The 13,027-nt window shown below is 48.0% G+C and overlaps 1 protein-coding gene across 30 annotated transcripts in view; it reads right to left on the bottom strand.

Annotated features, from left to right (window-relative positions):
* NCOR2 (nuclear receptor corepressor 2) overlaps positions 1-13,027 on the bottom strand; it is a 395,046-nt gene that overhangs the window by 192,587 nt on the left and 189,432 nt on the right. For all 30 annotated transcript variants that reach the window (XM_065568677.1, XM_065568676.1, XM_065568680.1 and 27 more), the window contains exon 6: positions 6,716-6,829. In XM_065568677.1, the coding sequence (XP_065424749.1) occupies positions 6,716-6,829 (114 nt within the window). The remainder of the gene's footprint in view (positions 1-6,715; positions 6,830-13,027) is intronic.

Raw genomic sequence — 13,027 nt, 5'->3', positions numbered from 1 at the left:
ACACCCCGCTCTGAACAGGAGACCTGGAATATTTGCTTAAAACCAGAGTTACTCAGCGCCAGAAATGTCAAGGCAAATTGTCAGCAATGTCAGAAAAATATATAAGCGGGGAGGGGGGGAGGGGAGGGGGAAATCTCCACAGAACAGCCTTGTGGAATAAAAACATTAACAACAATACACCCAATGCATGTGCCCTGGTTATGGGGATTTAATGTGAAAATGACAGGGGAGGCTGCCTTGAGACAATAATGCAGCCCAGGAAGACTAATTACAAACTCTAAGGAGATTCCTACCACCTCAGAGGTGTCAGCCCAAGCTGTATTCATCCTTCTCTCCCACAGGGGAGACTGAAGGTCACATGCACAGTTAAATTCAAGTGTTCACCCATTTTCCTCTTACATAATTACCGGCCGTGCGCCAACCTCTGGCAGCACTTGACAACGGCTAGAGAAGCAGATTCTATTGGTTAACTCAGGCCTGGTCTCCTGGCGGTGAGCCCAAGGAGCAGGGAATACTACTGTGTGAAATGAACATACCTTAGGTGGCTGTGATTGCCATGGCCCTGCGTGTCCTTAGCAGAATCCCACAGAGCATCAAGCAGCAAATGTCAAATCAAGAGGAGGGTTCCAAGGACAGTTTGCAAATAGACCCGGAGTAACATTTTCAAAAAGTACTTGTATGTGACTCAGGCTCCCACGTGCCTCCGTCACTTTTGAAAATGGGACTTGGGTAACTCTGAAAATTTCACCCTTGGTGCATTCGTGCTTTGGTCCTCAGGTAGCAGCAAAAATGCTGGGCCACATCTCAAACGTGCTTCTATTTAGAGCCTTCTCTACATGGCAGGTTGCTGCAGAGCAAACCAGGGTGTGAATCCACAGCCCTCAGCCTGCTGTATATGAATGTTCACTGCAGGGTGCTGAAAGCCCTGGAGCACGGTAAGCTGTTCCTGTGTAGCAAGCTGAGAGTCACACCCTGGTTTGCTGCACAGACATGCCCTAAAACTGCACCTGGCCACGGGACACCCTTGTGTGTGGGCACAAGGCCCACATCTGTATGCACAGTCTGGGTGGTCACAGCACAGCTATGCCATGTCTTGGGCTTGTACGCAAAAGGGGGCAGGTGCAAAATCTGCAGGCGCAATTTCCAACGCCCACTGAGGATGGAATGACAAAGCGTCTTGGATCAATATACACAGGTGGAGATTTTCAAAGGCACAAATGGCCACGAGATGAATGTCAATGGTGTCCGTACGCTTCACTGCCACTTATGCCTTTGAAAATCTCATCCAAAAAGCAAATGCAGCCAGTTCTCTCTGAACAAAATCCTGTGCTTTTCTACCTTCTTCTTTAATCCCATCTTCACAGCCATAAGTTTCCGGAATACGATTTTGTCCAGCACATTGCATATAGTAAGAAAGGGATCCCAGGTCAAATTTGTCAAAGATCATAAATCTCTCTTATGCAGAGAGATCTTTCAAATCACACTTGTAAAGTAGGTCACAGGGAGGAAGAGACGCACAATAGTGTGAAGGTGAATGTCAAAGGAGAGCCTGGATTCTGAGGAAAGCTTTGATGCAGACAAGTCCAGCCGATATTCTATGCCCCCATACACAATGGGGTTCCTCTGCGCCACTTACCCAATGCGCTGGTGGGAAGAAATACAACTCCCCCATGAACCACAAGGCTAAAATTAGAATCCACTCACCCCTGAAGAACCACAGCTATAGCCAAAAAGAAAGTAGGTCACACAATAGCTGGCTAACTTGATTGCCTAGAATCTCTAGCAGTGTGTTCTCCTCTCTCGCCTGGCACAACCTGTAAGTAGGGGGGACCCACACACTTGGGCAAGCAGACACTCCAGTTTGGGGTGGAGCACTAACCCCTTGCTTTAGCATTTAAACAAGTGCCTGGTTTTCCTCCTTCTGAATTCAAACGGATGATCCAGGGACGCATTATCACCCCAAATACAGATTCAAACTTTCCCTCCCACCCTGGAACAGCCTCTCTCGGCTGGCTGGATCGCCCTTGGGACTGGATATCTTTCTACTGACACTATTACACCATTTCGCTCCACCCTCCACCCCTCCGTGAATCAAAATACAGATGCTTGGCTCCCCGGCAACCCTGCTTTCCGCAGCAATTGACTGGTAGCCTCTCTACATCTCAGCTGGGAGGTGTGATTGGGCTACATGCATCAACAGTGATTTCCTTCCTAACCATCAACCTAATGTATCGGGACTCTTTGTTGCTTTTTACATCAACCTGATGGCATTCATGTTCAGGACTGTTTTTGAAACTCAGCTTCATGGGGCTACGTTTGACTCTGTGACCTCCTTCTATGAGCCCACCGCTACAAAGTATGTGGTGGGAACACCTTTCACTGCCAGAAACCGACCAGTCACGCTCCACTAACACAGCTCTACGCAGACCCTAATAATCAGTGGCCAATAAGAGATCTCAACACTGTGTGGACCAGTGTGTAAATCCTTTCATTATCAAGAACTTGTGTAACAAATTAAACACGCAGTCTAGACTTCTTCTATCTGCTTCATTCAGATTCTGAGACCGTATCCATCACCGCAGTATCCAAATGCCTCCAGCTCTTACAAATGTGACAATGTTCCTCCTCTGTCTTGATGGGTCCTGCGCTTTCCTACGCTAACCTCAGTGGTTCACGGCAGCCCGCAGTTTGGCCGCTTTTGCTAGAGGCTCAAACCTGCCGTTCACTCAGCTAACCTCATCACTGGCCAGCATGGGGAAACAGAGGACAATCTCCACAGTCTCTGTTGTCCCACCTAGTGGGTTGGGGACCGGCCAGATCCCTTTCCAAATGAGACCTTCCCTTCTGGTGTGTCTCACAGACCAGGTCAACTCCTCCTGTGTCAGATAGGGAGTTGGGGGGATGGGGAGAACCCGGGCCCACCCTCTACACCAGGTTCCAGCCCAGGGCCCTGTGGATAGCAGCTGTCTACAACATCTCCTGTATCAGCTGCGTGACAGCTACAATTCCCTGGGCTACTTCCCCATGGCCTCCCCCCAGCACCTTCTTTATCCTCACCGCAGGACCTTCTTCCTGAAGCCTGATAATGCTTGTACTCCTCAGTCCTCCAGCAGCATGCCTTCTCACTCCCTGCTCCTTGCGTGCCCCCCACTAACTGATGGGAAGTCCTTTTTAATCCAGGTGTCCTGATTAGCCTGCCTGCCATAATTTATTCTAGTAAACTCTTAATTGGCTCCAGGTGTCTTAATTAGCTGCCTGTCTTAATTGGTTCTAGCTGGTTCCTGATTGCTCTATGGCAGCCCCTGCTCTGGTCACTCAGGGAACAGAAAACTATTCATCCAGTGGCCAGTATATTTGCCTTCTACCAGACTCCTGCACCCAACTGGTCTGGGTCTGTCACACACATTTATTTTGCTCTTCACTGAGTTACCTTCGGTTTGTCAACCTCTCCCTGGTACTGAGCCCCTAAGGGAGTTAAATGCACACCCGAGAAAGGCAGCCCTGGGAAGTGGGGGGAGAGGCTGAATCTCCTGGTAGCTGCCTGAAGGAGGATCTGGGAGATCCCTATTCAGAGCAGCTGCAGCGGAAGAGGGGCGCTGAATAAACACAACCCAAACCCTTGTCCTGTGTGTTACTAGAGCGCCAATTGCAAGTCTGATTTGATTCATATGTATGCGCACGTAGAATCCCACACATGTTCTGTTCCCTCCTCTAGAGGCTGCACTACTGCACTCCCCAGCAGCTGACGAGTGATCTCAGTTCACAGCGCTAGGCTGGCAGCCTGCCAGGCCTTCTATTTTAAAAAAAAAGGTTGATTGTTTATTTACATTTTTTACCATTAAAATGTGTCCTCACATTATTCTACATGGGATCCCCCAAAAGAGAAGCACATCCCAGCCATCCCGTGGCTATTAACAGAGCTACATGTGGAAGAAGTGTGTTATTTACTCATCTGGAGTCGGAATTGACCTCCGTTTGATCCACACCTGTTTTGAACAAGCACGTGCCATTACGAAGGTTCATAGCAAAACCAAAGCCAGGTTTTGGGCAGGAATGAATATTCGCGTATTGGGGCATGAACTGCAGAACACAGACAAAGTGAAACCACAAATTAAGAACTGAAGCCAAGCCGTCATGCTCAGCTGCTTCCAGTTCATTGTTACCATTTGCTCTCAAGGGCACATTTAAACTCACATTGTTCTTCACATTCTTTTCAGCACCAGCCACTGGACAGTTCAGTGACCCCAGCAACCCCAAGCAAGCTGGACAGGCAGTATTGTCACTCAGTGCTGTTTGAATCATGGGGTCATGGCACTTCCAACAGATGACACTGTTCCAGGAACAGTCCAGCTCTGCCTGCCCTCCTGCTGCAAAAATCCAAGCACTGCATTTATACCTTCCACTGTGCACCCAGCAAGTACACTGAAAGAGTGATCCCTAGGATTGGAACGGCCTTCCTGAGCCGTCAGGCCATGACAGCACTCTGTCTTCTCTCCAGTCCCTTCTCGGATCATCAGTATAAGGTTTCAGTTATCCAGCTAACCATCAGACTGTGAAACAAAGACAACAAACCAATCCACCCTGCCCCCAAACCAATCCAACCCAATGTGCTCAAAACCCCACCCAACAAGCTACATCTTCCCCAACATTGGTGAGAAAAAGCTTACTCCCCTAAGTGACTGCATGATCCTGTGGTCCTCATCTTGGTCTTCCCACTCCCTGGTGTTGTCGTCTTAACCTAAAGCCTAAGCAATTCGGGTGGGGATTTTGGCCAAGTTTCTCCAAAGTGACTAGTTATGTTGAGTGCACAACTGGAGAGGACTTAAAGAGGGTCAAGAGTTTTCAGGAAGTGCTTACGCGCCTGCCCCCTGAAACCCAGGTCCCTTTAGGTCGTCTCAAGGTAGGCATGCACATTTTTTAAACTCTTGGCCTCTCTCTTTATACAGTTCCACACAGCATCATACATATCTAGGTGTTTATGAGTTATAAAGAATTACCTCGCCAAAGTAATTGCTTTACCTCTGAGTAGCGCCCAGGGCATGTAATCTTTAAAAGTCAGGCACCTGGAGTTCTGCAGCTCACAGTGAATTCAAAGGCCTCACAATTCAAAACAATTAGCAGCTAGTCACTTTCCTTTTATGCACAATCATCCATTAAACCCAACACCTAGAATGAATGTGCTTGATTATCTACAAAAGGGCCCAATTTTCTAATGTCAATGCAAAGCACCCAGCCAGATTCATTTCTCCTTCGACCCCAATTGCAGGCAGTGGCCGTGTTTAATGAATTAGCAGTCCAGGAGAGTTACACACTGTCAGCAATTCCAACACGCCCTTTTATTAAAGTTTGCTGCCGCGTTAAAATTCTACAATCTCCCTTCCATTCGCCTTGCCCCGTTTAAAGTGTTCAACACAGATCACATGGTCCTTTAAATCCCCCCTTCGCCCTTAGGCTCTCTAAGTCTGTTTTGCATAATCACACTCACGGTTAGCACTGGATTCCCCAAGTGCAAGGGATTGGGAACTTGGCACAGCTAAAGCCACAGGCCCTGCCCTGCACCGCGGTTCTTCAGAAAGCAAATAAAGAGCAAACTCTTTGCACTAATGCAAGGTTTTTCTCAACGTTTCCAGGCTGAAGACCCCTTATTCAAAGTCAAAAATGTCCGCAATACCCTCACATTTACCGCAGAAGAGTAAAAACACACAAGAATTACGACAACAATAAGCCGAGATAATATTCTGTATGTGTTTTGAGAGGCTGAAAGAGAGTCCTTGACCTTGAAGGGTAAGGGTGTGGGCAAAGAGGGGAGGTTTTCTTTGCTTGATTGTGTTTAAATGTTAAAGGTCTCACATTCCCCACCGGGGGTCGCAACCAAACACTGCCCTACCGGAGCAGCACTGAGCTCACAGGGAACCCCGCACACCAGACAGGTGCAGAATGCTGGCGATAACCTCTCAGATAACCCCGGTGATACGAAAGTGCTCTGCAGATGGCATGGGCCAACATTTTCAAACATGAGACCAATGGGAGCTGCAGGCGCTAGGCCCCTCTGGGAAGCAGGCCACTTCCATATAAGTGCCTAAATATGGGATTTGGATGTCTGGGGCACCCAAGTTTGAACATGTCAGACTCAATACTGTGCTTACAAGCTACGCAGAAAGGCGACCATCATTGGGGGGCAGGGGGGCAGCCAAGATAGCATACACACCCCCCAGCACATCCAGCCATGGGAGGGGAGTTTCTAAGGGATCATCCTACAGGTCAGCATACAGTAATTCAAGAACCCAATTTACCCCAGGAGGATGTTACGCTGAGTGGTTCCTGTTGGTTGATGGCGTCAGGTTCCAGGGCATCATTGTCGGTATTTCAAATCCCAAGCTTATCCCCATTAAACCCTCACCCCTTCCAGCAATAGAACATGCCACATAGAGCCACACTACATAATTAACACCCTTTGCTCTGGCTGTCAACATCCACCAACCGTCATCTCTCGCAATTTCCACAAGAAATCACATGGCAGGTAGGCCACTTGCGTGTGCTGCTGGCTGAAATCCAGATCCCCCCCACTGGCCTGGCCCCAGTCAATTGTTACAAGCAGTCATTTCCTGATGATAATACAGGCAAAACTAGTTGAGTAGGGAGTGCATATGCACAGCACAACTGCCAGGTTAATACCTCAGTCAGTTCAGCAAGCGCTGGTCGGTAAGTGACTTACCCTGTTCTCATCATAGATTATCTGCACTAAGCTGCGATGCTTGGACTCAATAGGCGGGGGTGACATCGGTTTCTCAGGCTCCGGTGGTTTGGCTGCTTCCTCCTCCAACTGTTGCTGTGAAAGGTTGAAAAGAAGGGGGGGGGGGGGAAAAAGAGTGAGTGGTTCAAAAAAGGAAACACTCTGGCCATGTGAGACACTCTCTCTCTCTCCAGCACTGTGACAGATATAGAAAATGTAACCATGAACCATTTCCCGTGAGACATCAGCAAGACAAAGCAGCTAACAGAGGGGAGGGGAGAATAACCCTTTAACATTTCCTGTTGCCTCAGCCAGGGTGTTTTCTGGCCACAAACTGGGTAAAGTGTCCCTCTTAGATCTGGCCTGTGGATCTCGACGACAGATGCGATGCATAAAAAATAGCTGAATGAAAATTCCATGGAGGAAAAACATTTCTCAGAGCAGCAAAGTTCCTTGTTTATGTCTTAATTTGGAGCTGCACTGTGTGCCACTCTCGTGTTTAAAGGGGGGGGGGGCGGGGAGTTGAGGGGTTATTGCACTCTTTTGGTTTAATATCCCACTACGGAGTTCCTAGTTCTTCACGTGAACGAGATGCCTTCTGTGGCTACATCTTATTATTCTTTTTCTATTTACAACAGTGCCTCAGAACCTCAGTCAAGCATGAGGGCTCCCTTGTGCTAGGCACCGGACAGCCAAGTCTCAAAGACAAAGAGTCAAAGAGAGCTCACAGGACACTGCAGGCAGATGAAACGGACAAACAGGGTGGGGAGGACAAGGTAACACCGGGATGAACCGAGTTCAGCAGAAAGGCAGAAGTCGCAGCTCTCCTGCCCAGTGCCAAACGGGAGTGAGCCGCAGGCACCCCAGCAGAGGCAGGATGTAAGGGGGGGGGGGGGGTTCAGCCAATCAGGAGATGGGAGCTGTAGGGATCTCAATGGGGAGTACGTCCCATGAATGAAGGGCAACATCATTAGACAGGGCACCGATGCAGGCGGGAAGCAGGCAGGTAGGCCAGAGACAAATCTCACTACTGTATGTTTTCACCCCTCAGCCAAAAGTTACTAAGGAGCCCAGAGGCAGGGTGTCAATCATCATTAGAGGGCTGCTTTTCATGGTCAAACGGCCCCACACACTTACTGGAATATCGGCACCTCATACAATTCTAGGAACATCAGACTGACCCAGAAGCTGCTGCTAAGGGCATCAGCACAAGCCATTCTCTTCAGGGCATCTACAGACCAACGGCCTGTCTCAGGAAGGTCATTTGCAAATCCCCTTTTCCATGGTAAATAAAACGAAGGAAGTTTATCAGAATCTGGTAAAAACTCAACACCTCAATAGCTGCAAACTAGCCAGCGCTGAGCAAGGGGCCAGCGTCCAGTTCAGACTCCCCTGCCCTGGGAGACAGATTGCAGCTGAACGGACATCTCTTCCTCGGTGGGCCTACATAGAAAAGGGTCGTGTGGCGGTTCCCTTAGTTCTGAGTCACAGCCTTACCCTGGCTGTACAGGTAAGGTACAGGTGAGGTACCTAAACTCCACCTGCTGAGGGCCATCGGGGCAACCAGCAGGAGCCCAAAAGCCACACCCAAGTTTCCAGACACGTCCACAGCTTTTACCAACAGCAAAATGAGGATAACCCTGATAGTCACTTAGATGTGATGAAGATGAAGTGAAGCAGCTGCTTGTTTGAGCTCAGCAGCGTAAAAACCTGCCCTTGATCACGTCCTGCAGAGACAGACAGAGAGTGGCCAGGATTCCACAGGTGGCACTTGGCCTTTGGGCAGCCCTGCTGTGGAGCGGATGCACCTCGGAGAGCGCTAGAGGAAAATTAACTCTGGCACAGCATAAAATCCAACGGATACAAAACGAGGGCTGAAATGCTGCACCGTGAAGAGACGGGAGGTAGGAAGGCACCTAGGCAGGCTACACAACACAATGCAAGAGATTTCCTCCTGCTCCAATAGCGTCTCATCTATTGTCATCAGAGACACTGAATCACACTGATCCTAGAGGAGCCTCAGATTTCTAAACATACAACTTGAGCCCTCTCTGGACTGACATTTCAGCCGCTGGTGCTACTGGAGCAATGCAAATCCCTTCACACCAGTGCAATGCAGTCTGCATGCCTGGGTGCAAATGGTATCTATGCTATGGGTTCACACTGGGGCAATTCTGAAGTCTCAGCATAGGCAAAGCCTCTGTCTCCCCATAGTAACAGATGTGCACGCTCAAGTGTGTTTCACGAACGTTAGTCAGTGCATGATGCTGTACAGTACATCCGCCATGGCCTGAGAAGCATTCGTGATTGTAACTGTTTAACTTTTAAAAGCAAACTTTAAAATATTCCCAACATCCCAAGGAACTGCAGCCTGCCAGACAACATACTGTATCTACAATCTCATCCTGCGTCATTATTGTCCTCGGAACCAGTACGAAGTTAAGAGAAATGCCAAAATCTTTTCAACCGGCTGGAGGAAGCGCACAGATGAGAGAAGGAATAACCAGGAGACCCTGAAGGAGAACTTGTTACTCATGTTATGTGCAGGGTGCGGCAAAACGGGAGAGTGAAATTGTGAAAATTTGTGCAATTTAGATTAATTTGCAAATGACTCATTGGAAATGCTGCTCCTGAACCAACAGGACGGTTTTCATACTTGGAAACCTAAAAAAAGAGTGCGTTGTGCAAAGACTCAGAAGTGAATCTGGAAGAGGCTTTGAGGATGTTAATTTAGCTAAAAAAAAAATAGCAATATGGGTCATGCAGAAGCGCGAGGGGCAACTATCAGGAATCAGGCATGGTAATTTTCTGGGAAGCTCTGCAGGAAAGGGCTTCTCCACCGACTTCAAAGGGCTTGCCATCAAACCCTAGCACCCTTAATTGTGTCCTGTCCATCCACCTAATTTCACACCTGATCTTTCAATCCTGACCAAATATAAAGCACCATCAATACAATAAAAACAGCAACCCCCAACTATCCCTATCCTCTGACCCACTCCGCTGCCCCAAAGCCAGAGGAAAGATATATTATGCCTTGCAGTTTGATCTCAAGATCCAATAACCGAGGCATCTGAAGGACAAAGCGTGGGTTCAATATTCCCTTTTGGGAATATGCCCCACTGCCGGTCCCCTCCTTTTTAAACCAGGGGACCACTGGCTCAAGTGTCTCCACTGATCCCAACTCTGGCAACGTCCATGGAGAGAGAAGCGATTCCCCAACACAACGAGGTAAGGCGCTTAGAGCTTAACAGGTTAGGACCAACGTGTTCAACTCCACCTGGGAGCTAATCAGCAACCTGTGTCTTGATGAACTCCTTTCCCCTGGGTTTACAGTGCACTCCTAGTTCTTTGTTCAACTAGAACCGCTTCCAAACAGAGCTGGGTCCAAGCAGCAAAGGTCCAATCCAGATCAGAACTTTCCCAGTGTCTACAAGTGTTAGCTCCAGGGTTTGGTTCGAGGAACAAAATGCATGCATTATTCTCATAATAGAAAAGATGCCCTTTACAGGCCCCCAAACTACAAACTCCAGGAATTCGAAACAAGAGCCCCAGATTATCAACAACAAAACAAAACCCCAATTTCTATCAGGGAAAGGATTTGGGTAAAACCTCTAGAAACTTTGATAGGTATTCTGGCAGCCCACAAAAAAGTTTCCCAAGTGGTCAAATCTGTTCCAGTTGGTTTAAGACAGAAGATTTGATGGCAAATCAAGAAATGAACGTTTCCAGTAAGTGGAGGCTCATTAAAAGTAGCTCCTTAAAAGCAAAACCACCACGCCTGCAAATCTAATTATAGCTGAAATACAGTGAAGAATTACAGTCTCTCTACTCTCCATGGGTGTAATATTGTACAATTATCAAAGGTGCAGGCCCACCAATTACAGCGTACGGACTAGGGGTTACTTCCCCTCTGTGCTCGCTGAGATTACAAAGATGACCTCAGTCGGTTTAGCCAGCAACCGCTTCCCTTGGAATTTGTGGGAAACGGCAAAGCAAAATAGGTCAAGGTACTCAGACATGAACAAAGACGGATCTTAAAGGTCTGCCACAAAAAAACAGGCAGGGACTGTGACCTTTACAATCAGAAAATCAGGATGAGTCTTGACGGTGACACGCCAACCCTCTGCTAGCCTGCAACTTCTCTCTTCTTCTAAAATGAAAATCCCATTGCAGTGACTTCAAGGCAACGCAAAGCCCTGTCATTAGAGACAGCGTAAGCTTCCCTCTCCTCCTAAGGCCAATCAGTTTCTAAATGAAGGCAGCACCTCTTTCTCTTCCCCAACGACAATGGTATGGTAATAACAATACTTCATCTGTAGTACATATGGCAGCAAGCATAGATCCCTCCTGTTTGATCAAGTTGCATGAGGTGTGAGCTGAAATAGCTTTGACTGTGTCTGGCTTTTCCAGTCTTCTATGAATCTGGCCAGTCTTCGGCCTGGTTGCCCTTATTCAGAGGTAGATATCATTTAAATGTCCATGTTTAATCCAGGCACGTGCTAGTTCCTGGGCAGAAATCACCAGTGATTAGTCTACATACATGGCAACTTAAACAGAAAGAAACAGAGTTTCCAACTCAGGAAATCTATTTCTAAAAATTATTCTAAGAAAAAGAGGCTGAGATACAGCAGATAAAATTCAGTTGGGGGAATTGTTCTTTAACATGATAAACCTACCTGGCAGATTTGGCAAATAGGCCAAGTCTTGGGTTCCCCGATGGTGCTGCAAAGCTACAGGCCACCACCGGCTCCACCTTTGCCAGCAGGTGTCAGCGTTGCACTGCCGATAAGCATTTTGGGGCCGGCTTAGAAAATATTTGCAAAGAAAGAAAATCCCAGCCATTTTTTTTGGGTGGGGGGGGGGGGAAAAGAGAGAGAGGTCAAGATCCGTGGTACCATGGCCAGGAATAACTGCAAGGAGATTATCCTTCCTTGGCGTGAAAGGGAAGGCTAGTGGGAGAAGTGAAAGAGATTTAACACGTATGAAAAAGAAGTGGCACATGAATTAAGCTGGGGAGGAGCAGCTGGACAAAGCAGCTCACTGGTGCTTTGGATTTCAGGAAAGAAAAGCTCCTGGGCTGCTAAAGACTTTGCTTCATCAAAACCCCTCCTGCCAGCCAAGCCCAGCGAGAGCCGTCATTGCCATTTTTGGAACTACCAAGGAGACACTGTTGCTGCCCCTTTTTTTTTTTTTTTTTTTGCTGCACAGGTTTTGCGTACAAATGTATTTAATTATCTCTAAGACCTCCCAAGGAGGGAGGGAAAATGCATTGAGACATTAGGGCTTGGTACAACTGCTCTCCTGTTTGCTCAAGGAAGATCTGGCTAATATCTTTTGTTTTCTCTCTCTCTCTCGTGTTCTTTAAAAGTCAATGGCTCAGATGGACCAAATGTTCTCAAAGTATTACAGATAGGAACTTTTCTGCTCTCTCTTTTTTCCCCCGCACCTCTCAAATATTTTCTCTTGCACTGAATCCTAAAAGGCCAGATGTACTGAACTTTCTTAAGGAGAGGGAAGGCCACGGTCAGTATCGGTAACTGATTGCACACCTAGCTACAGAACCACCTGCAAAGAAAAGGGAGGAGTGGATTTATCTGTCAGCAGATACGTTCGCCACATTCATAACTAATCTGAGCATTTGCAGAGGATTCATAAAATCAGTGTCCGGGGGAGAAAACGAGACAAACAAGAAAAGCCTTTTCTTTCCAGGACGACGGCCTGGTTTTGAAAGGTGCTAAGTACCTGCAGCTCCCTTAACTTCAATCTGTGGGTACCCAGCAGCTCTGGAAAAGCCAGGTTGCAGAGCTGCCTGTTACGAGACACTGGTCCCCACAGCTACTGTGCATTAGTCCTCCAACTCCTCCAGGGGAAGAGGATAATCTTGTTTTGCTTTCCCAGAGTCACTTTGACTTCAGACCAACTTTCCACTAGAAAACGAGCCAAGCTCCCCAGCGGTGCTTCACTGGTGACCTGGCTTGCACAGGCCTGGAACCCCTGTGCCCTTGGTAAAGCCTGGGGGCTCAATGAGCACTAAGGCTCTAACTAAGCGGAGCCTGTTGATCTCCATAGGTTAAATCCCCCTTCATTGCAAACTAACCTGGGGATGGACACTGCTACCGTGTTGAGGTCGCCGGACCAAAGGTCCCTTGAGAGCTTTTTGGAGCAAGGGCGTTTCTTTAAACGGAACGGTAATGAACACAGGGTTGGTGCAAAGTGCCAACTTCTTTCCTGAGACTGGTGCGTGGAGGCAGCCCAGCCAGAGAAGGGGCACCACCCCTGCAGCTGGGGGAGGCA

The sequence above is a fragment of the Chrysemys picta genome, chromosome 15 (assembly GCF_011386835.1).
Source record: "Chrysemys picta bellii isolate R12L10 chromosome 15, ASM1138683v2, whole genome shotgun sequence".
NCBI lineage: Eukaryota > Metazoa > Chordata > Testudines > Emydidae > Chrysemys > Chrysemys picta.
Note: the sequence above shows the minus strand (reverse complement) of the source record. Positions and strands in the feature narration are given on the sequence as shown.